The sequence below is a fragment of the Aythya marila genome, assembly GCF_965140915.1.
Source record: "Aythya marila genome assembly, chromosome: 2".
NCBI classification, from domain to species: Eukaryota; Metazoa; Chordata; class Aves; order Anseriformes; family Anatidae; genus Aythya; species Aythya marila.
Window position 1 is genome coordinate 46,578,435 of NC_139043.1, and position 24,219 is coordinate 46,602,653.

Below are 24,219 nucleotides of genomic sequence, written 5' to 3' on the forward strand. Positions count from 1 at the left end.
TTTAAAGACATCCTTTTGACAGAATTTATTTTCCCTAGAACTCAGTGCGAGCAGAAGGAAAAGTCACATCTACTTCACAACTCTTGTGCTTAATACTGTTTTAAACAAGGCCATGTTTTGGAACTGACCTTTTTGGGAAGCGTGCTGTTTCTAATCCAGGATGAACAACACTCACGAAACAGAAAATAGAATCAGACTACAAGATAACTTAGTATTCACTTAAGGCATGTAAATTTGCCCAATGAACTCTGTTGCAGTTCAAGTTTCCCCTGAACTGCTTGTTTGTATGTAGCTTTTCCCTAATGCCATTTTTGCTCAGAAACATCTCTGAACACCACAGAGATGTCCAAGTTCATCTGGCCTAATAACAAAATAAGGACTGCCCCTTTGAATAGGTGTCTTGTCTGCTGAAAATATTTTAATTCTATCAGTCTCACAGAATATTACAATCCTTATCAAACTTAGCAGCATGTCTACTGATATGAACAATTGTAGTTTTGCATTCAGGTATTGTATAAATTATAGTATTTCGTGTCATCAGTTTTGTTTCACCAAAGCCTGATGTTTAAGGCCAACTGTATGAAAATAGTATTCATTTACTATGTTTTTCAAAACATTTCCTCAATTACAGAAGGAATCTGTTTTTCCTCTCTATACGTTATTTGCTTGTATGAGACACAGTAACACTATCACAAAGCACGTTTCAAAGAGCAGACAAGTATGAAAAAGCAATGGATTGAAGAGTAAAATAACCCCTGCTCAAGACTAGGGCTTCAGTAAAAATTAGTATGAATTACTTTTGAAATGACTGTGTTCATAAAAATAATCTTCATCCTAAAAGAAGTTGTTAACATAGAAAGCACACTGTTAATTATTTGGGTTATTGCCATTTAAGAGATTCAGCCACTATGAGTCCCTGAAGCAATACAGATTAGGCTAAGAATAACAGGAACAGCATCTTTGAACTAATTTAATTCTTTATTTTATTTCCTGACTACTATCCATCCTTGGTGTGGCTCATGAGTTTCTAGGACTCCTTACACGTCAGTGCAAATACAGTCTAGAAATATTTTCATAAGTAGTTTTCCCTATTAGAGTTGAAATTTAAAAAAATAATCAACAAACAGCATAAAAACAATTAAATGAAGTTTATAATTCAAAGTATTTACAATGCTAGTAAAGAAGTGAACAGTATTTCAATTTCATTTGCAAAGGAATTAATGTGCTTAGAAATCATCACATATAGAAGTATTCAAAACCCTACAGCGTAGATCATTTTGAACAATTCAAAATTAAGTCCCTTCTAATCAATGCTTTTCCTATGGTTCCACCTATTTCAGAGTATTCCCTGATACATTGTTAACCTTTCAGAAAATGTAGTAACAGGTGCTACCACCACCTACTGATGAAAAGGAGTAAAAACTTGACATATTTTGTAGAAGTGTTAAGATTTCTAAAATGTATCCTTTATAATTTCGGATCTTGGACTTCTATTCCTTAAATATAACATTTGGTATTAATGAGTTTAATACAAGTCTCCAGTTCAATAAGTAATATTAAACTTACTCTGCTTTCATTTTCAGCATCTCCTCCATTGCTTTATTCTGTAAAAGTTCAAAATATTAGTTACATTCATAATACTTAAAGCATGTGCATCTATTTAAAATGATTTGTTATTTACCTGATGCCAAGTATCTAATTCCAAAAACTATCAAAATCATCCTACCACCAAATAATTCACATCTCTAACATTCACTATAAATTCATCTCCTGGCTGTATGGACATATTTCCATTTCATGCTAGAACAAATGACCCACAGCAATGTCTGTGTTCATTCACACAGAGCAGAGCTCTAGCAGGAGGTTCCTCTGCCAGGGAGATCCATGTCAACCTCTACTGTGACATTCGCTTCCCTTTGGCAGAGCCTTGCTGTTAGCAAATGACACAATCTTCACTTTCCAACTTCAGTGAGATGAGTCAGATTTAGTGACCTGAATCTCCATTATCTTATTGTGCAATCTGACACTCAGTTTACTGGAGTTAGACCAAGATAGAAAACTTATGAGGCGAGTACCAGGGTCTGTATCTGTTAGAATTCACTAAAAATCAACGTTTGTTTTACTGGCATGAAACAGAAGAAAACATGATGAGTAATATTTCACAACAGGGAAACAGCCACTACTACATTTAAAGGATAATGTACCTTGGCCTGTCGTTCTTCAGCAATCTCCTCCTCTTTCTCTCTGAGTTGCTGAACATCAGTATGTTTCTGATCACTGGGAAGTCCAAGAATGAGAAAAGATTTTCACAAACACAGGAAATCAGTTGAAAAAACTACCAGTTTAATTTCAGTAAGCTGTTATGTATGTAGCTGTCTTGATGCATGTTCAGACTCAGAATAATGATCATCATAAAACAATACTAGAAGGGTTTAAAACTTTTACATTCCAAGAACATCACATTTTCCTTGGGTAGAACATAGTGAAACCAGCGCTCTAATGAAAACAGAAATGTAGTAACTACGTAACTGAATATTTTGGACAATTTCATGATTAAGGTATACTTTTTATTACCTGATGGTGCTCACTTGCACAGAGATGTTTTCGATAAACTTCATAGGCAAAGAAAATTCAACTCCTAATTCAACTTAGCATATGGGTGTTGTAAGCTACTGTTTACTAAGTTGCCCCGTAAAGATGATTTGTCTTTAAATAACTAGAGTTATTTGCTGTCAATTAATATTTCTTTTTTCAAGACTTAAAATAGTGGGATATTTAATCCTTTACAAGATTGGAAAGGAAACCAAGAAAAAAGACAAGACAGAATAAAAATAATTCTGTCCAAAATTAAATAGTACAGATTATAGCTCAAACCAAAGTTTATGAAATCTCCCATTGAGGTAAACAGCAGCATGCCATCTTTTCAGAGAAAGTTCATTCCTTACCCTCCAAAACATTGATGGAGAACAGGTTCCATTTAACTTTTTATAAAGTTACATTGACTCCATTTGGACATTTCATATCTTCAAAATTTGTAACTCCACAAGTATTGTGGCAATATAAAATACACTGCAATGTCTACTTGTCTAATTATTTTAGATTCTGTTTCATATTTCCTTTACAAAACTTTGTTGCATTTAATAATATGTGATTTAAAGGCAATACAATTCACAAGTCAGTAATGGATTTTCATAGAAAAGACTGGATCAATCTCTAATTACATGAGCAATACACAAGATTGTATTTCAAATAAAAATTGTACATTTAAGTTTATTGTACTTTATTGCTTCAACTTAAGACAGGTTTTTTATTTTATTTTACCTGTTCTTGCTTACTCTCTGAGCTTCTGTAAGCTGGCTCTGCAAATTCCTGTTGTTTTCCACTAATATCTGCATTTCCAAACGCAAGTTCTCCAATTCACTTAAGTGTTCCTAAGCAAGTGAGATTGGAAACAATTTATTTGAATACAAAACTGAAATTTCTGTTTTCACTTTTGGGTGAACATGTTTTTGAGTAAAAACAGAAGACAAAACTATTTGTCAAAAAAAAAAAAAAAAAGCACAAAAACCTGGCACAGATCTGCATGACCCTTCCATTTACAGCTTCAGTACAGATTTGGTTTTGAAGAAGTTAGAACAGTTTCATTAGCAAAGATGTTACCATCTGACATTCATGAACAGGAAGTCACTCAGTCCTTGGGAAAAATGAGACATATGAATGTCTTAAGCAAGTTGTCTCTGTTTGTTACGTGGCTAGGCAAAGACAAGACCAAGAACTGCCTTCCTGCATTAATGGACATAGTAGGAAGCAGAGCTCATTAAAAATCTGAACTCTGTACTCGGTCTTCCTTTAACCTTACAAATTGCCTGTAGAGCTTAACTCTTAGTACCTTAAGCCGCAGAATTTCATCATTTTTAGCTCTTCGTTCTTCATTCAGTTCACGTACAAGGTGTTCCAGAGTTATTGCAGAAGCCCTCCGATCAGCTATTTCTTGCTCATGAGTTTCTAAAATTTTTGCCAAATTCACATCAAAATTTGGGGGAGTTTTTGGACACTGGCAAGTTAAAAAGCAAAACAGAAAAAAAGTCCAAAACTATTAGTAAAGAACTGTTTCTCTTATGTATTGGTTATGTGCTTTAATAACTAATTGGATACATATGTTAATAAATTTCTAACACAAAAATCATCAATAATATATTAAAGTTACAAACAAGGTATGTAGGATTTGATTATTCTTAGACATGCAGTCATTTCTGCTTCCAGTCTGAAGCCATGCCATAAACTTTATTAGTCTTTTTCAATGAACTCTAATGATTATTATCAGGAAATTGTTTCCTCTTAAGAATGTCATCATACCTGGGGAAATGTTACTGAAGATGAGTCCACAAAAAAGCAATCTATTTGCTTCATTTTTAATTCATATTCATTCTTCTTCTTCTCCAGTTCTTCTGTCATTCTGTCCAACTATTAGAAATCCCAAGAATTAAATTAGATCATTAACACTCACAAAAAATAAAGCAGCCATCTCTATTTTGAGCAAGCCAAGTACACAAGTGACTTTAGATTACCTTTGACTTCACCTTCATAGTTGTTTTATATATTTACCTAATAAATGTTAATCATTCAACAGTTGCATATAAGCATTTTTTAAAGCATACATACATTATATATTGTATGTAGCTAACCTGAATTTTCTTTGTAAAAGCTACTTGTCAAAATATGACTTGTTACAAAGATTTTGTGCATATAGATTTAAACAATTTCCTCAAAAAGGATATGTCAACATGATGAAAGGATTATTCTTTTCAAAAAGAACATATCCCTACTAGCGTGTTTGCCAACACAAATATATATTAATTAGCACTATGACAGTTATAGCAATTGGAGTTGAAGTTTGCATAAAGGCTTAATGTAGCTTTTTGGTCTGCAAAGGCTCCAAATCACTCTGTCTGCATCATGTAAAGAGCTCAATTATCTCCATTACATAATGGTAATGTTTGTGGGTAAGTGTTAAGCAGAGAAGAAAGTAACCCCATAGGTTACATTGCTTATAATCTCAGGTTACTCTGTCATTATATGCACAGGTAATTTTACTCTACAAAAATATTTTACTGTGAAGGCAATCTCAAGATACCATTACCAAAATATTCCAAAATACTTAGAAGTTACCTAGGCTTTTTTCAAAAGCTTGTGAACTTTTATTTTACAGGAAGAATCATTGCTCTTCAGGAGTACTGTGCACAAGATACTTTAAAACTTTACAAGGTAAAATGTTTTCCAGAAGCTATTATTAACCACAACTCCCTCCCACAGAGCTAATTATTGGAAGAATTTCCTTGTTTTACCTGTTCCCTGAGTTCCTGGATTAAAGCTTCTTTCTTTGTTATGTCTTGCTGTGCACACTGAAGCAATGCATCATGTTTCTTAGAGGCCTCTGTCAGTCTTATCAGCTGATCAGTGGTATGCTGCAAGTCTTCACACAGAAGGTCTCTCTATTTTAAGTCAGTGGATGAGTAAAAAGACAATTACTACTCTAAAGCAGATGTTTTATCCACCCTACCAGCAGTGACAACAGCTACAAGCACCTCTCTTTTCCCTCCACTTTTTCTTTGTGAATTGTAGCAAGCATTCATCTACAAATTTCTTATTTTGGCAAGTTTTCTATGCCCATTGTTTGGGCTGCACAAAAAAAATATGAGAACTTGCTTGCAATATAGTTGCAGTGAGATACTTGTGGGAGATGTTTAGAATTGTCAACTGTTTAAGTCTAACATAAACATAAAATGAGGTACAATTCTGTAAATAAGGAACCAGAAAAGAATGTATAGATTTTAACCTATACTGAATCAATGATTACAGCCCTTTTGACGTATTGCTATTGTGCAGATACCTCTCAATTCATTCTAGGATCTAGACTCCCATCCCTGATCTGGTAGGGCATCATACTTCCACCAAATGCGCTAACCTGGAAGGAGAAGCAATACCTAGTACCCTGGACTAGATTTGACAGGATCATGATGTCCACCAAGAAAGCATGAAGGAGTATTTTATGTACAAAGTCAAAGAAGGGGAAACTGCTTTTATCAGTAGATAGATACTACACCATTAACCTTGAGTGTAAGGAATTGTTTCCTGCATGTTAAAAAAAAAAAAAAAAAAAAAACACAAAACAGAAAGCAATTCATTTGGCCAGCAACTTGGGTTTGGATGTCAATGTCAAAGTTAGGTATGAGAATTAGTGAAGATAATCTGTTTATTAACCTTAGCAGAATTGTATTTAAGAAAGGTTTTTGGGAAGGAAATGCTGGAAGACTTCATGGGTGCTATGATTGGACATAGCATATGTGACTGATTATCTTGTAGAATCTGAAATTACTTTTAAGGACAGGCTGTTGGCATTGCCTGAAGGACATGTTTACCAAAAATAACAGGGAGGGGGGTTAACAGGAAAGACCAAATTAAAAAAGAAAAGTACAATTTTAAAAGGCAAAGATGTACTTGAAGCAAGCATGCTTTCTAAATCTGTTTCCAGCAGGTGGAGCTTTTGGTTAAAATTATGAGTAAAGAAAAGAAGCTATTGCATATCATAGCAGTGGTGGAAGCGAGTGTTAAATATACATTCTTCTACCTACTTTAATTTCTCAGCTGCATCATCTAATATTGCCATTAAATTCAGCTGATGACTCCTCAGCAGCCTTGAAAAAATTAAACCAGGCTTTTAGCATAGGTTTTTAATGAAGTAGCTTATAAAATATTTATGTTGAGTAATGTGATAATTTAACAGAATTTGTCAGGTATCTCATTAAAAATTCCTTTAAGAGCAGCCTGGCCAGCTTTAGCTTGAATTAAAATGAGGTTAAGTTTTACACAAGTATTTTAAGCAAAAAACACATCCAATTAATCTGTTAAATAATCATAATACACCACCATAAATGTTTTTACCTCAATATTGTCTGCTATTTCTTTTCTCTCCAAGGCCTCCCTCAGTTCTTCAATCTTCTTCTCCTGATCCTCTATGATTCCTTTGCTTTCTTCTTTTGCAGCCAGAACAAAATTATACTTGCACTAAGATTAAATAAATTTAGAACATTTTAGGAAAACACGCTATCAAAATACTTTAGCAAATATAAATAAATGCGTATCACACATTTTACGCTAACAACTACAAAACAATGTTTAAAAATCTCATCTGTGTCAACGACTTGTGCCATATCATACTTGTTAAATTGTACAAGACATTTTTAATAATGAATAGTCAGAACAATAGAAAAGAACATACATATTAACCATCAAAATCATTATTGATAAAAACAGGTAATACACAGAAATTGTTCTCGTAAACATTTTCTCCGTAGGACCTATAGTTCATACACGTATAGATGGAATCTAAAGCATTCCATGGGTTCTCTGAGTTTGCAATCCAAACATTTTAATAAAGATGAATCGTATTTATTAAGTCATGTAAACGGCTTTAATTCTTCATATATGTTTACAGATGTAGAACATGGTTATCTCAGCTACAAAAAACCTCACTCATAAATGAATTTATGGTTCTACTTCAGTTGTTCATGTCTTAAATTGCCAATTTCTGAGAAAATCTAAATGTGACTGTCAGCTGAGAGCAGTTTACAGGATGTGAATAGGTCCCTTTAGAGACACTGCTCTTTACCCACCACGTGGAAAGAGTTCAGTTTTCAAGACAGCCTCAGGCATAAAATGTTCAGAAGATTTCAACATGTCAAAACAAAGAAGTTTCCTTCTAAAACACTACAGCAAGTTATGCTGTTTGAGACCCATGATAAGACATGTCATTGCCTTCCATTTCTGAAAAATGACACCATGTCCTTCAAAATGACAGAACATACATTTATATCCTCCAGCTCTCTTGTTAGGCCATCTATGGACTCGGTTTTATGATTAATTGAAGACCTTAGCTCCTGGATCTGTCTCATCAAGTCAGTTACAACTTCCTGCAACATAAAAAAGTTAATTCCTTTTTTTTTAAAAAAAAAAATTAACATAAAATACATGCATAAAATACATAAAATATATGTATAAAATAAGACATAGACAGTTTTTTAGTATTAGACTTTCTTTGGTATATTATTTGTCAATCTGAAATTTCAAACACATTTGAAAATTAGGTCCCAATATGCACATTTAAATGAGTAACAGGGAAATTTGTTGTTAAATTATTACCTTTTGTTCTAAGCACTTATATAAAGACTTAAGCTGCCATGTTCATTATAGGAGAAGACTAGCCCTCAGATTTAGTCTCAGGCTGTCCTGAGTTTCTAACAGAATAGAAGTACTATAGTTTAAGGTTAACATGTTTGCAAAGGAAAAAGGCACACAAGAAACATGACAGCACTGAGACAGTACCAGATTCTACTGACCTTACACATTGAATTTTTATTTTTAGCATGGAAAATCCATAATTTATCAATGCATCATTCTGGATAATAAAAGCATTATGTGATTTCTTATACCCATCTTACATACAGCATAAAAAAATGCTTGTGCTATGGGAACTTCTCCTATATAAGCTTTCAAAATGGTGGAGCAATCTTTTCATGTAGGAGTGTTTTGATTTTATTAATAAGATAGTCACATTCTTACATTACCTTCCTTACTTTTTCTATTAGCTCATTACTAGATGAGACTAGAAAGCCCTATTATTAACCAGGGGTATTATACGTTATTTCTGCATGGAATGTTTTGTTCAGCAGACAGCTGAAACCGACTGGAAAAGGTTCTTCAGCGAGAGGGTGGTCAGGCTTTGGAACGGGCTCCCCAGGAAGCGATCACAGCACCGAGCCTGCCAGATTTCAAGAATCATTTGGACAACACCCTCAGACACGTGGTCTGATTTTTTGGATTGTCCTTAGGGGACCAAGGAATTGGACTCTATGATCCCTGTGGGTCCCTTCCAACTTGGATATTCTATGATTTTCTCTGTTTTCCTTCAGTTATCTTGTTTTCTCTGAATGCAAACCAGTTTCCTATCATCCTGCAAACTCCACGCCAGTAAATGGCAGCATTGATATCATGTAGACATGCAGCCAGAATGGTCTAGAATCACAGAATTACTAAGTATCATAGAAAGTCTCTGTGCTTTCAACTCCACCACAGAGCATAGTTACCTGCAGAACTGGGTATCAGTAACAGAAATAAGCTCAAACCTTATCTGCATCATTTGTCTTCTTCAGAGAAGCAATAATCTCTTCAGCAGCAGCCAGCTCCTGTTCCAATTTCTGCACTTTTTCTTCCTGAAAGAAATAATTACGAAGGAGAGATTTAATTACTTTTGAAATATACTTTGTATAAGCTCAAAGCTTTTAAAAAAGTGGAATTAACTAAGTTGTTTACCATAAAAATTAAGCAGTAGCTTAGCAAAACAGTCAGACTTGCTGGTAATCTACAGAACAGTCAGTTCACCAAAAAACTGCTATAAATGTACACAGATATCTATGAGCATGACTTAGCCATTCAGTTCTGCTGTTGTACCTGCTGCTCAGACCGTGTCACCATGTCAGAAGATGGTGTCTCCACCTGTGTTTTTTCAAGTACTTTCAGGAGCTCCCTGGAGAAGGGAAAAAAAGTATTTCTGGTGAGAAATACGATCAGAACATAAGAGATTTTACAAGAATCAAGTCATGTAAGTAAGTTCATTCTTGTTTGCTCTTGTTTTTTTGTAGAGTTCTTTAACTATAGTCTTATATAATAACGAGAAGCATAATAGTTTAGTTACCAGCAGTGGAATTTTATCTTCAACATGAAGAACGATACTTGTAATGAAATTACACTTGCAGTGCAAATGTCTAACTGAACAGAACAACACCTCACTTTAATATAGGTTGGATAAAACAAGAAGTCCGTTATATCTCCATCCAGCTGGGGAAAAACACATCTACTAACAGGGTCAACTACCAAATACAAAACCTAGCATAGGACAAAACCAATGAGGTCAGATAAAAACAAATGCCACAACTAAATAAAACTCACCTTGAATTGTTTTCTTTATCTTCTTGTAACTGTAATGTTAGTTTTTGATTATGTTCTTTTTCTGTTTCCAGGAGTTTCAATAGGTTCTAGAATATCAAAATATACATTGTTATAAGAAGCTATAATATAAGGCCTTTACACTAATTGAAGCCAAAATCGAACTCTAAACAGATCCTAAGGTAACTGGAAAAGAAAAAATAAAAACAAACTACAAAACCTTAAACAGAAAGAGATGTTTAGTTTTGTCCTGGACAAATTAAAACTAAACTCTGTTTTATATTAAGAAATCAGCTCTTTCTACATGCCATTGATAATAATTCCCTGTGGCTGCAGTGTTCCTCAATATCCAAGTCTTCAAAGGTAGAAATCAGGATTTTCCAATGTAGATTAATTGGAAGTGGAAAAGCTGTTTCAAATTCTAACCAGCAATTCAAGATCTTTGACTAACGGGAATTTGAAATCATGACTTGTCAATCTGTTAGTATTCCTTTCAACACTGAAAGGGAAATCAAACTTGCTGAGTAGGCAAACAGTGTACACTGCAGAAAACTTGGGAATATCATTTGCAAAAGCCCTTGACCAACCTTATTGCTGTTTTGCAGTCATTGCAGTCTGACAGGCTTTCAAGGACAGCATCAACTAAATTGCAGGATGCTGACCCCCCACAAAAAGGCATAAAGAATTTTAACAGGATCACATCCACTATACAAAGCAGTTTCTTTAAAAAAAAAAAAAAAAAATGGAATAAGCAAACTAGTTTTAGTTAGCATTAAGATATGTAATTGAGAGCATTTAGGTGTCAGGGTTCTTTTCTGCAGCAGTTTCTTATTCCTTTGCTAGTTAACTCATTTTGCTAAAAATTTCCACTGCAATTTCTTCAGCCAAAAGAACTGCTAGTACATCATGCTGATTATTTATTCTAGCCTGTATTTAAAAAATCTTGCACTAAGTTTTAGAAGAAATCTGGTTTTATCTTCAAATGAGATCACTAGGAAACCTGTTACCACCGTGGAACCTATTATCACTGATATAACAGGAATTAAACTGGCTATATGAGTAACTGTATAATAAAGTCTTTTAAAAGCTCTGACTCTTACACAAAGCTCAGTTTTCATAGCTTCAGTTTCTTGTCTTCTGTCCTCAAGTTGTTGCTTCAGTTGATCTGTCTCAAATTTTGCTACTTCTTGCACATTGTCATAGTCATCCTGAAGGCTTGCTTTTTCTTCAAGAATCTTCTCATGTTCTAACCTTTATTCAAAAACAAAGAAACAACCCACAGTATTAAGAGCTTGTTTCCTTACAGAAATACCCCAATCAATTGTGTTTTACAAGCTTCAGTGAATCCAGTTATTTTCAAGAAAAGTGACTAAAACAGATTTTTTTTAAACACTCAAACCCCAAATTTATGAAAGGCACAGGAAATTTAAAAGGCAGTAGCAGAGAAGGCAGAGTACTCCTTTTGACCCCTAGAAATAATCTACTTCTTGCCAAATTCTATAGCAATGTCAGTCACCGTGACTTGATAATGGCATTCAGCCAGTTTTTTTTTTTTTATTTTTATCCAGTTGTTGGACAAAAAACCTCTGTAGCTATTAGAATGTTACTGAGCACCTACATCTGCTTAGCTGATGTGTTCTTTATTCCATGTAATTCCTTTATATATTCCAAAGGGAAATAACCCAGACTTTCCCAAATTGCAATCCTTATTTCATTTCATCTTTCACAGAAGTGAAAACCAAAGAAAGGTAAAAGAACTGCTAAACAAGTGTTAGGAATCATGTTTTTAGTGGAGAGCCTCTGGTAAGAATATTTACTGTACATCCTCCAGAAAAGTCAGTACTTTTGCTAACACAAGGCATCAAGGAAACCACAACACTGAATTTCAATTGCTGCTTCCCAGTCTCACAACACATCACTCAAAAAATGACTTCCGCTAAGACATCACCCGTTATAGCGCAATAATGTATTTAAGCTTTCCAGGCAAGAAAAAAAAAAAAAGCCCTCCCCAAAGTAAAACAAACAGGAAAAAAAGAAACATCACAACTAAGTCACACTAGTGATTAAAAACCTCCTTGATTTCCAACTCCCAATAATGCCGAATGTTAATTAACGCATACAACCAAGTGAGCTGTTCAGGCTTCAGTGTATTTTTATGGTTTCTTTCTGCTTGTATTTTCAGATCAGCATCATCCTGTCACCTGTTTCATGTGAACAAGCTGAGGAGTGGTACTTGTTTTTTTCCCAGCTTAGTGTTAAAAATAACTATCATGCCTCTTTACTTATCTTCTGGAGATCAAAAAGCCTATAGGTTATCTCCTACTTAATGGGAAAATGCTACAAACAAATCAAAATTAAGGAAGTCTAATTTAAATATCTTTTGCCATGTTTCATCACGCCTCTGAAAAGAACTGAGAAAAAAAAAAAAAGGAAAGAACATAAGCACACAATAACAACTTTAAATAAGAGATGCAAAGTGCAAGTTTGAAGGCAGAAAAGAAGAACTAAATTAGAGGATGCATTCAGAAGAAAGGTTAAGACATTTTACCAAAATGCCAACATACCTGACACTGTCCAGCTGAAACTGTACATCCATATGTCTGCTAGAAAGCTGACTCATTTCCTTTTCTTGCTTTTCCTTAAAGGCATTATATTCCAGTTTTACAGCAGACAGCTCCTTGTCTGCAGACTGCAGGACAATGCGTAAGTCATGGACTTCACTTTTTAATACTACAGAAAAACAAAATATTTTTCATGTTACTGATTTGGAAAACTGCTAGATACAGGACACATAACAGCACGGAACATCTTGGGAAAGTCTAACAAAACCTTACACATTTTCAGTGGAATTAACTTTGAAGGTCACAGACAAGGACTTACTACTCAAAGTCAGTAAAAACATTGTCTTTGAAATGAAGTGTATGGACTAAATCAAAAACATTCTGGATGGTATCATCAAAAATGCCTCTATTTACATACACTGACAAAGAATTTCCCTTTATTTTTAGCTAACATTTTCTTTCTAAAATACTGTGTCCTGTCTGTTCATATCAGAGTCAGAGAACAATTATCAGTATTGTATAGTGTGCAAGACTGGGCAGAGGAAAAGCTATTCTGCAAGTATTTTATTTTAAGTCATATCTGTGCAACATCTAACATCTTAAACCCAAAGTTACACAGCATGTACTATTGTTGATTCATAAAATTAAAACATCTCAAAACTTCACATGTGATTTCAGTGTTGCATAGACTTACTATCAGCCTTGCTTTGAGCATCTTGGAACTGTTTTTCAAGCAATTTTATCTGCTCAAGTAGCTCCTGACGCTCTTTACTCCAGTCATTCCTTTCAGATGAAAGAAGCTAGAGGAGAGAAGTAAACATTTTAAATGGAAGGAAACATAGGGGTTGTGTCACAGAGCTGTAATGATAATGTTAAGAATAGCTCAGGAGCTAACACTTAATGTCAGTGAACCTGAAATCCACAAAAGTCCAAGAAAACGTACTCCAACATAGCTGAAGAAGTTACCTTATGTAAAGGGGAAAAATCATTTAAAAGCAACCACAACTTGAGAGCTGAAACCTACTCTAAAACAGATCTATCAGAAATGGCACTGATAGAGAAAGAGAGCAAGCCTTATTCTTCGTTTTCTATGTTAAATCAAAAAATGTTTAAGACTAGTAAATATTTTATGTATTAATGACTTTTCAATTCAGTTTTAACTGAGGAAAGAAATATATTCACACATTCTTAAATTTAAGATTTCCTTTTGTGTTTATTCCTGTTTCTCCAGAAATCATGAAGCTGGCCAAAAGCAAGCACGGACATCTTGAATGTTCATTTGCTTATGTTTTAGTTTATGATCAAGCAGGCTCAGAATCACAACCTAATCATTTATTATTTTTAAACTGCAGTGTTATTCTAATTTAGTCCGTCTTTCTGCATAGTCCTGAGCTATGATGCTAGTACATTTTTCAAAAATCAAAATGCACGTAGTGTTTCTGACCTCACTGAGTGACACAGTAGTTCAAGTGCGGTAGATAGCACCTTGACATAGAGACACTCAAATATAAGCCTACATTATATTGTTCTCTCACCTCCTGTATTTGTGCAGAATGATGCTCCAGTTTATTAATTTGCTGCTGGAGTTTCATATTCTTGCTTTCCTCTTCATCCAGCTTTGTCTGCATTGTGCTCAGTTGCTCCTGTGACACAACAGATATCCAAAATTAGAACAGCCATCTTCCAGTTACTCTCACATGCCATATGGCAGTCTGTGCATATTGAAAATAAGTGTCAACTTTTTTTTTTTTTTTAAACGACCTAAACCAACAGAAAGCAGAACATTCAAAAATAGACTGGTAACCTCAGTAGCTGATTTCTCCCATTGCCAACTAAACTGTTAGAACACAGGGAAATCCTTCAGAGAATACAAGGACTGAATCCTATAAGCTCTTATATGTGTGCTTAGTTTTCAGGCACGCATCTGTCTTACAGAAGTAAGACTTGAAAATGAAGTTACTAAACATCAACACTGGATACATTCCTTAAAAGAATTTTGTCTGTTTTCCAAGGTGTGGGGTTTTTGGTTTTGGTTTTTAATATCTGCACTGACCTTTAGCTCCAATTTTAGAGAGTAGTTCAGATAACGTTGTAGCACTCTATGTCAAAAGACTCTCCTTTTGCTTTAGGAAAGATACAAGACAATGGCAATATTTGGCAGGTTTCTTTAAAAAATGAACTATCTACACCATGCTTGGGTATTGTTCCAAATGTTGCTGTCACAGACTCATCAGGAAGTTTCCTTAGAAACAAGGTATCAGGCTAGAATAGTAGAAGTTTAAGTGTCCTATATCTCTCAAACTAAAATTTACAAAGTAAATAGCTATTATATAGACAAAATGCATACCAAGTTTCAGCTCCATATATGATTAAGACATACAACATAGAATTAAAGAACTTTTTTTTTTTTTTTTAGCAATGGCTTAAGTGTTCTGTATATGCATCAGTTTTCCATGCACGTTGCAATATATTTGGCAAGAGCTACTTTCATGTCCGACTTGCTTTATAATAAAATTATACACACACTTCAGTTTTTATTCAGAACATTCACCTGTGCTGCTTTGAGCTCCTCTGCAATGGCCTCGTATGCTTGTTCATTCATCTCAGGGGGAACTGGCTCTTTAAAAATGTCATCCATCTCTTCAGAACACTGGAAATCTTCAGAGTGATAATCTGAAATCTCTGGGCTTATTCGTGGCACTAGGCGAGATCTTAGCTGGTAAGCTTTTGTTGGAGTTGTTATGTTCTGTTACAAAGATTACAGAGCAGTCTTTATTTTAACTGCAAAAATGAATTAGACTTTATCTAGTAATGTACTTCACAGTTCTGTAGGCAGAATAATGAAATAAAATGCTCAAAGGCCTTTAGTTCTAAGCCACTACACTTTCAGATTTGTCATCTGATTACAGTAGCAGTCATTTAGGAAATACATCAAAACACAAAAGCAGCATTCCTTGTTTATCACATAAACATTACAGTAGCAAGGCTAAGGGATCATATAAATGAAGGCCTATGCTCTCACACAACTCTGGAGTAAGCACGTGTTTAACTTGTTTTCTTACCTTAAGAGTTTCTCTATGTAGCTTATGCAACTGAGAGACTTCTCGGCGCTTGTGTGCTTTAGTTGCCTCCAAAATGTTCTCAAGATGTTGGTTTGCTTTCCGAAGGGATTGAAGTTCTGATTCCAGTTCCATATGCTTTTTCCTGTTTAGGAAGTATTTTAATACTGTGAAAAACTCTCCATCAGTATGCTCTCCATCAGTAAGAACAAGCTGTAGCACTGCCAACGAGCATCAACTGAAAAGCTGAACTCTTGGCCAAACATTGAAAAGCATTATTTTGAGAAGAAAGCCACCGCTGCTATATTAAAAGTTTAAAAAACAAAAAATAAGCTAAGCAGCTTATTTGTGCTTGCATAATGAAAAAAAGCAGATGGATAACTAAATATGTCAGAAAAAATCCATTACATGGTAGAAAATAAGCTGAGAACTCTGCAATTCCTTTTATGAGCAAGTGATATCACCCCTACCACTATGGCTTTAAGCTTTAGAAATGTTATCCAGTTATACGAGAAGTCTGAACTGGTGCTTGCCAGGATTAAAGAAAATCCTTTAAAGATTTTTTTTTTCCCCTCCTCTGGAAATGCTGCTCTTTTAAGATTATTTTGCCTTATAGGAGTACTTTAACTGAAATCCAACAGTTGAGTAGAAATTTAGGAATAATTTCCATTAGGCATTTTGCAGAGCTACATGCTGGTACTGTGACCATGGACCTTACTGACCTAATTGTAAGGTCAAAATGTACAAAGGAAATCCACTATTTCATCTTTTGGCAGTTTAATGTTATCATTTTGCCTCATGATTGCACCTGCAACAAAACATACGGAACAGAGTAGAACTCTAGTTGTGACTGCTAAGAGACAGAAGAAAAATTAGCAGGGATTTTGTGAAATTGTTCGCTTTTGCTCTACTTATTCAGTTACAGCACACAGTTATCACTTGCATGCAAAATTAAGCATCCAGTTACTGTGAAACTGGAACCAAGTTTAATATTTAGTGGAATCCAGAGGTGAACTCTGTATGAATCTAAAGGTTCAAAACCACCTTCCTGTTTGATTGCATTCCACTAAGACAAATGCCAATAATTGATATAAAAAAAACAACAAACATATGTACTATGAAGAAAGCAAGACATGCATAAATACATTGCATGGACAGGAAAGTGATATATTTAGATACGAATAAACCTTTCTAAGTAATGATACAGGACAACAGATACATTGCTGAATTGATAGACTCAGTAGATCACAACATTATGACTTATGAATATAAGATTTACCATACTCAAAACTAAGATTAAAAACAGATTTGTACAATTGTCTGAATACATCAAAAGGACATTACAGAGTTACTTTGTCAAAAAAAATTGGTGAGGCAAAAATCATAACGTTACTTTGGACCCAATGCTTCTAAAATTTAACTCTAGATTCACTGAAATCAAAAACATTAAGTACAAGCTAAAAAATAAAGATAACAAAAGAGCAACAGGTCTCTTTTGCCTTCCAGATTTATATTGCCTTCTTTGAAAATGCAGTTATTTTTCTTGTATGTTCAGTCACAGGACCTGAAATTTTCAGTAATGGGGTTTATCAAGTTAAACCATGCAATATCCACTGGCATGTGAATATAATATTATTTTTACTAATAATAAAAACCTTGAAGGTACTGCTCAGGCCTTTTACATTATCTTCTGCTGGCCTCAAGCACTGACAGTAAACTTTTTAACTGTTAGTAAGGACTAAGTAGACCTGTATCTCATGTGTAGATGTCAAAGCAAATGGACATTAAATGAACTGTTGACACTATGCCTTTGCTCTCATTTGAATTAAATCTTTGTTCCCATAACAAGTCTCAGGACGCTGATATTAACATCTTCTTAAAACCTTTGAAGTGGAGACAGAAATTAACAGGTTAGCCCAATTTTCTGGAATGCTTGGATTCTGCATTTATAGCAACTCCAGCTTGTAATCTTAAAGTTATGTTAAAGTCTTGTAGCACTAAGAAAAAAACAAAACTCCCCTCTCCTGCACCAGAAAAAATATTAACTATTAGTTCCTGTTATTGTTTCCATCTGTAGTAATTCAGTTACTGAAAATATTTGCTAGACATTGCTAAGTCAAACTCTTCCTGATACAAGAAGCAGGTAGCTTAAGTGGTTTCCACGGCATGTGCAACTCCTGCATGCTGTGAAGCATCATTTTGCATCTTAGGATCAAGAAGAGTTTTTGAAGAGACAAAGAAGTCTGAAATAATGTCTGCACTGTTGCTGGTTGCTTCACAGATGTTTACAACTTTGGGAGTAATCAAGTTGACAAGTTGAACTGGAACAGGTCCTGCAGGCATGCCCTATTTTTCATGAACTCTCCCTCTTATACACAAAGAACATACTTTGACTGTATATTCAGGATCTGAATTGAACTTTTAAAAATCAATACCAGTAATTAGACATTTAACTGAACACATTTCTATACTGTTTTTTTTCTCACTTGGTTAGCTCTTTAAATTCTTCATATTCTTGTTTTGAACTTGCCAGTTCGCTTTGAGTTTGCAGCAGGCGTGCTTTCAGCTTTTCAACAGATGCCAGTGAGTTGCCTTCCACTGATATGGTGGTAGAATGTAAATGCTGACCTACAGAACAAACATACACCCTATGAAATCATAGAAAAGCTCAAATACCTTAAGTTTTACCAAAATGAAAACATTTTTAGGCTTTTGAACTACATAGTAATAGAGATGGAAAATGAATAAAATGAACTAGAGATGGAAAATGAATAAAATGAACTAAACCTGTTTTTAATCAAAATCTTCATGTATCACATTGAGGAAAGAAAAAAAACATGAAGACAATTTTCAACCCTACTTCGCACAAAACAGAAATACAGCAAACCTATTGAGCTCAAAGATATTAGCATATTTTTACCTCCAGTTGTTTTCTCTGTAGCTGAAGCTTGCAAAAAAGCTTTTTCTAGTTCTGCAATGGTCTGAGCATCAATTTCCTGTGCCTTTTTTACTGACTGTAAAGAACGAAGTCTTTTATTTTCCTCTCTGAGGTTATGATTCTCCATGGCATACTTTGCAATTCGTGGGTGTTGTTCCATCTGTGATAAGCAGAATTTTTTTCAACAGTTTTTATTTTACAGACAACATTATGCACATCTAGCTGCTGCTCTACTGTCTTTAATGAGCCTTGAGTTGTAATGGAAAAGGGAAAAAAGGTATTCCCTAGAGTGGTTTTATCTTCCCAAATGTTTTCTATTTATTTTCTTACTCCCTTGGAATCTGCCCTCAAAGAATACAGTGGGTTTATGTTTTCTTTGTTTATTTTTTTTCTGGTAATAAAACAGCAGAAGCTCTCTTGGCTGCCCTCAACATCCCTTTTCAATTTCAACTTTGAGCTTTGGTTTTCTTAACACTATCCCTACACGCTCTATTAATGCTTCTGTAGTCTTTTAATGCCTGACCTGACTTCTGTACTACTTCCCCCTTCTCCCCTTCGCTTTGGAGACCAGTTATGAGATCCAGATTGATTCAAGCTGGTCTTCATATACAGCTATTACCCTTTTCCCTAAGTATAAAGAAGATTTTGTGCTTGGAAGAAATTGTTTTTGAAGAACTGCCTTCTCTCCTGAGCTTCTCTATTCTGCAGAGCTGCCTCACAAATGCTACCACCTACCCTATCCTATCCCAGTCCCTGAATAACCTGAAGCCTCAGGTATGTACTTTGCTATTTGCCTTCCAAAAACAGCTCCAGGATAGTATCACCTCTTGTTGGCCCATCTAACATCTGTTTGTTATCCCTCAGAAACATCCTGTATTCTTTGCATCCTGCTGTCTTGCCCTTTCAGCAGATGTCATGGAGATAAGTATCCCATAAGGATGAGTATTTGTGACTTTATGGAGTTACTTAAAGGAAGCTTGAACCTCTACCTACCCCAACCAGGTTGCCTGTAGTATACTCTCACCATAACACCATCCTTACTAGCCTCTCTTATGAGAACTCGTAAGCTCTCAACCCACCCGTTTCCCCTTCCAAAAGGGAACTCTATGCATTTGAGATGCTTCTTTACATAAAGGGACAAAATTTTACATCCTATTTTCTCCTGCCTTTTTTCCCAGAGAACTTGATTCCAGCCATCAAAGGACTCTGTCACGAGCTAGTTTAACAAAACAAAATTGTTCTAGAAAGGAAAATAAACAGAAGACTTGCCTGTTCTCTGAGCATCTGCAATTCCTCCCTCAATTCACTGAGGAGATCCTCTTGCTCTTTTGGCAATAAACTTCCACCAGCTTCTTTATGCAATCTCTCCAAGCGAACAATATGGTCTTCACGGAATTTGACTATCATTTTATTGGACTGAATGAATTTCTCCTTCTTGGCACACAGGTCTTCTAGTTGAGCAATTTTTTCTAATAAATTCTTAGGAAGCACATATATGGATTAATGGCAGTGACAATTACACAAAATGAATCTGAAGCGTACATATCACATACATATATTGCCACAAATCATGCAAAACTCAGTTCACAATAATTTCTGTAAACACATGGACTAGCATTTATTTGGAGCAGATCTGTAGAGAACATCTCATATTAAGAACACCAATCTCACACTATATTTATTGCAAAAAATTCACTTAGAAGAAGCTCCAGTATGATCCCATCAACTAAACATTCACAGACAGTGAAGCACATCTGGTGCACCCCTAGAATGTCTCTTATGTCTCTTTCAGTTCAGTTTCTTCCCCCAAAAAAATGAATATTAATGATTCAGCACTGCACTATGACATTAACAAAAGCACAGAAAAATGCAGATGACAGAGGTTTGCCTCTAAACGCACACTGTTGACCAAAACTCTGATTTAGCTAAATTTAAGTGATAGGTGTTTGTTTTCTGTTCAAAATTCATTTAAAAAATCCAACCAACCAACCCACCCTTTAAAACTAAACATACTATGAAAACTACCCTATGGAATGAATTTGAGGTGAAAGACTATTTTAAATACCACTTGACTAGCTTCCTTGTTACCAAACCTTATTGTCTTTGAACAGTGTTTTTTATTTAGAAACTAAGAAAATAACATGAAGTCAATTTCAGTATGCTCACTTGTCCCCCAGAGAATGCACAGAATGAACATAGGAATAATTATTGCTTTCTTACCTTCTTCTCACCTTCTGATTTCTCCCAGAACAGCATTGCTTCAATAAAGTTGTTCATGTAATTTATGCTATTTTTCCCATTTTCAATAGCACCTGTAGGGTAAGTCAAAGAACCAAATGCTAAATTTATTAAAATACCAGTTAGCCAAGTTTTCCTACACACATGACAGTTATGTAAAGAAAATTTCACTAAATTCTTTGAACAACATAATTCCTCTACAAAAATCACGTCCATATCCACAGTAAAGAAGGCTAGACTATAATTCTTAGCCACCTGCAAGTGCTGGTAAAGAATGGAATCAACGTACGTAATTGTGTAATTAACAAAATTGTTCAAGCATTAAACAACTTTACAATGAACTTATTAAAATAAAAGAATCAGTTTGTTCTGCTGGGTGTATCTAATAAAATTCAAAACCCTTCTGAAATTAATTTGATAGACATTACTGGCAATATTAATCCACTTTTAATATGTGCAAACTGTAATAACTGTTTTATAAGAAGGAAATTCAGAAAAATGGATGTGAATTAAGTGGATAATTAGTGACTTAAACTGGAAGGAAAAGTATTCACACGAATTTAAACAGGTTTAACTCATCCATTTAGAAATGAAAATAGCTTTCCTTGCCTCATCCAGGCAAGCCCAATTATTTATAAGTACTAATCACCGTAACATCTAGGTATAAAATAACTACCCTATAGTCTATTAATAGACTAAAAAAATGCCATTATGTTTATAATGTCCCCACTAAGCAGATTTTATATTTTTGTTTGATCATATATTACAAACATCACGATTTAATTGTATAGACTAAACAAATCTTCTATAATATTAGGTTCTGCATATGAACAGAAGACCAACCTCTCTTCAGCACTGAAGCATTATCCCTTGCTTTCCTTCAGAACTCTACAACAAGTCTAACAAGAGTTTTGAGCCCTCTGTCAATATTCTGGAAGTCACAAAGATTCACTGTCCCACAAGATCACTGACTTATTTTTACTGTGTAAATGTGCATAAACCCAGAGCAGTTATCTTTCCTTAGCAAAATTCAACCACAGATTCTTTGTTTTAGACAAGTCTTTCTAACTTTTCGAGTAACTTTTGAAACTGTATGTATTTCTTGACAGGGTCAGAAAAGAGGTGGTGACTCTGGAACACAGTAAGAGTTACAAGACCAAGTTTACTACCTTGTAATGCTACTGTATAACATTTGATTATTTCAGTGAGAAGAGATATATACGCATTCCACAGCTATGCTAGGATCTGTATTGCACCTTCCTGAAGGGGCAAAAGAAGAGGGGAGAAAGTCCTGTCCTGAGATTAAAAAGAATGCTGGGCATTATTTATTATTATTTGATGGGCATTATCAGCACCTTAGTGCCATGCCCCCCCTCCCAAAATATACAAGAAAACTTTTGGTTATTGAAAATACCGGGCAGCACACCCCTTACAAAATGGAAAAATAAATGTTGGTATTATGTAAATAGAAACATATCCCAGTATTCCAACACCACACGAACAACTTCTGCAAAATACTGGATATAAATACAGGCAACACGATCTATAAGACGCACGCCAGTTCTATAGGTCAGTTCTTACAGTAACAGTAGTGGTTGAGAAACTTCATGAATTACACAAAGTTCCAGCACACTTAGCTACAAGAAGTTCTCCTCCCACCCCAACTCGTACCTTGTGCTACAGAGATATCACGCATAGATGGTACTGATGTAAGTTGTGCAAGCTGCTCTTTCAGCTTCTTGACCTCAGCTTGTAGCTGATTCACATTTCCTTGTGTGTCTTCATTTACCACAGCCTTTCGTAAATATTTAAGGGAAAAATCAGGAAGTACAAATGAGAACTGTATTCTAATGCATAGGATTAGATAAAACTCAAAGACTGCAAAGCAACAAGACTTTTTGACTTAAGAAAGAAAGAATTCATGGGTAAATGTTCAATTCACTGAGCAGCCAGTAAGTTACACTTTTGCTAAAAATAATGACTAAGAAATTTAATGTTTTCTGTACAGTTTGCTTTGGATCAATGTATAATGCTTAGCTTCATTGTTCAAAATGAAGGCGGTAGTTTCTAGCTTGATGTTTCACTTTCAACAATTCACTCAAATTCACTGTTTCACTTTCAAAATTCACTCATGAGAAATTTTTTTATATTAGCATATATAGAAACTAGATGCACTGAAATACCATTGAATGTAAGTGTGATGTCAACATCAATTTTTAGTAGATTTACTTCCATTTTACGTTTTCTAATGTAAATTATATGATGTAATTTACATTTTCTAATGTAAAGTGCTCAGAGAACAAGCAAAGAAAAACAGCATCAGCCATCATCAAGTCTCCAACAGTCATAGTATATTCACAGTCAAAAGCAAACAAGTCCTTTTCAAAAATAATTTGTCAAAAAGACTGTTTGCTTTCTTGAGTATTTTAAAATATTATATTCCTTTCACTTTGTGATAGCACAAGAGCTTTTGAATGAAGCTATTATCCCTGTTTGTAGATGTGTCGCTTAAATGACAAAAACCACATTTGCTTCAACCATAAAGACATTTCATAACTCATATACCTTGTTTTTAATCAACTTTGCTCGCTGAGCAAAATTAAGGGTGGACAGTGTTTCACCAAAACATCTGGATCCTGGATGGACATTGGCAATTATACATGTTTTTGCATTACCACCAAGAGAATCCTATTAAAAAAAAAAAAAAGAAATAAAATAGCTTTATCTGTAGGTTTTTGGCTATAGCAGGCAGCCTAGCACTGCAAAATAGCCACAAGCCTCAACACCATTCTTTCTCTAGTAAAGAATGTCCTGTTTATGGTCTTCTTTGCAGTACAATCACCTAGAAAAAAATAACCACTTAAGAAATTAAGACCTCATGCAGTTACAATTCTCTTCAAATTTCTATGCATTTTGTTGTTGCATTGGAAAAAATATAGTTCTGCAGAGGTTCATGCTTTTAAGATGTGCATAAAACAGATGGAATGGTTGGGAAATTTTGCTATAATTTCAATAAAACTGCATTGTAAGCAACATAAGTATTATGTACAAGTACAATCTTATACTACAAAATGTCATTACAGTTGTTAATAGTGACTGTTCACAGAATTCTGGTGAATGCTGGCATCTAATAGAGGAGTCCTTAAATGCTTTTGTTTTATTTTCTCTTCATCTTGAAAAGAACCCCTGAACTCTCATTTAGGAAACAGCAGATTTGTCTAATTCTTAATATTAGACTAACCATTAGCATCCATCAGCTAATTCTGGGAGACCAGAAAACATCTAAGTACCACACTAATACACAGTCTTTCCCAAATTATAAAGAAGGAAACATATGCTTCTCCATTAACACTTGAAAATATAAAAAGTGAGCAGAAACATAAATAAATTTATTGTCTTCAATTAACAGCTATAAAGCATC

General features: G+C 34.7%; 1 protein-coding gene across 1 annotated transcript in view; it reads right to left on the reverse strand.

Moving 5' to 3' along the window:
- Nucleotides 1-24,219, reverse strand: part of KIF15 (kinesin family member 15) — a 35,411-nt gene that overhangs the window by 1,818 nt on the left and 9,374 nt on the right. Inside the window, exons 10-32 of the mRNA XM_082752208.1 lie at nucleotides 23,364-23,486; nucleotides 22,470-22,593; nucleotides 20,781-20,872; nucleotides 19,830-20,039; nucleotides 18,543-18,720; nucleotides 18,109-18,250; nucleotides 15,626-15,767; nucleotides 15,115-15,309; nucleotides 14,099-14,206; nucleotides 13,258-13,363; nucleotides 12,567-12,732; nucleotides 11,103-11,253; nucleotides 10,006-10,091; nucleotides 9,508-9,583; nucleotides 9,183-9,269; nucleotides 7,866-7,970; nucleotides 6,943-7,065; nucleotides 5,346-5,492; nucleotides 4,357-4,464; nucleotides 3,890-4,054; nucleotides 3,322-3,431; nucleotides 2,205-2,277; nucleotides 1,567-1,604 (exon numbers count right to left, since the gene is read on the reverse strand). Coding sequence (XP_082608334.1) covers nucleotides 1,567-1,604; nucleotides 2,205-2,277; nucleotides 3,322-3,431; nucleotides 3,890-4,054; nucleotides 4,357-4,464; nucleotides 5,346-5,492; nucleotides 6,943-7,065; nucleotides 7,866-7,970; nucleotides 9,183-9,269; nucleotides 9,508-9,583; nucleotides 10,006-10,091; nucleotides 11,103-11,253; nucleotides 12,567-12,732; nucleotides 13,258-13,363; nucleotides 14,099-14,206; nucleotides 15,115-15,309; nucleotides 15,626-15,767; nucleotides 18,109-18,250; nucleotides 18,543-18,720; nucleotides 19,830-20,039; nucleotides 20,781-20,872; nucleotides 22,470-22,593; nucleotides 23,364-23,486 — 2,855 coding nt within the window. The remainder of the gene's footprint in view (nucleotides 1-1,566; nucleotides 1,605-2,204; nucleotides 2,278-3,321; nucleotides 3,432-3,889; nucleotides 4,055-4,356; nucleotides 4,465-5,345; nucleotides 5,493-6,942; nucleotides 7,066-7,865; nucleotides 7,971-9,182; nucleotides 9,270-9,507; nucleotides 9,584-10,005; nucleotides 10,092-11,102; nucleotides 11,254-12,566; nucleotides 12,733-13,257; nucleotides 13,364-14,098; nucleotides 14,207-15,114; nucleotides 15,310-15,625; nucleotides 15,768-18,108; nucleotides 18,251-18,542; nucleotides 18,721-19,829; nucleotides 20,040-20,780; nucleotides 20,873-22,469; nucleotides 22,594-23,363; nucleotides 23,487-24,219) is intronic.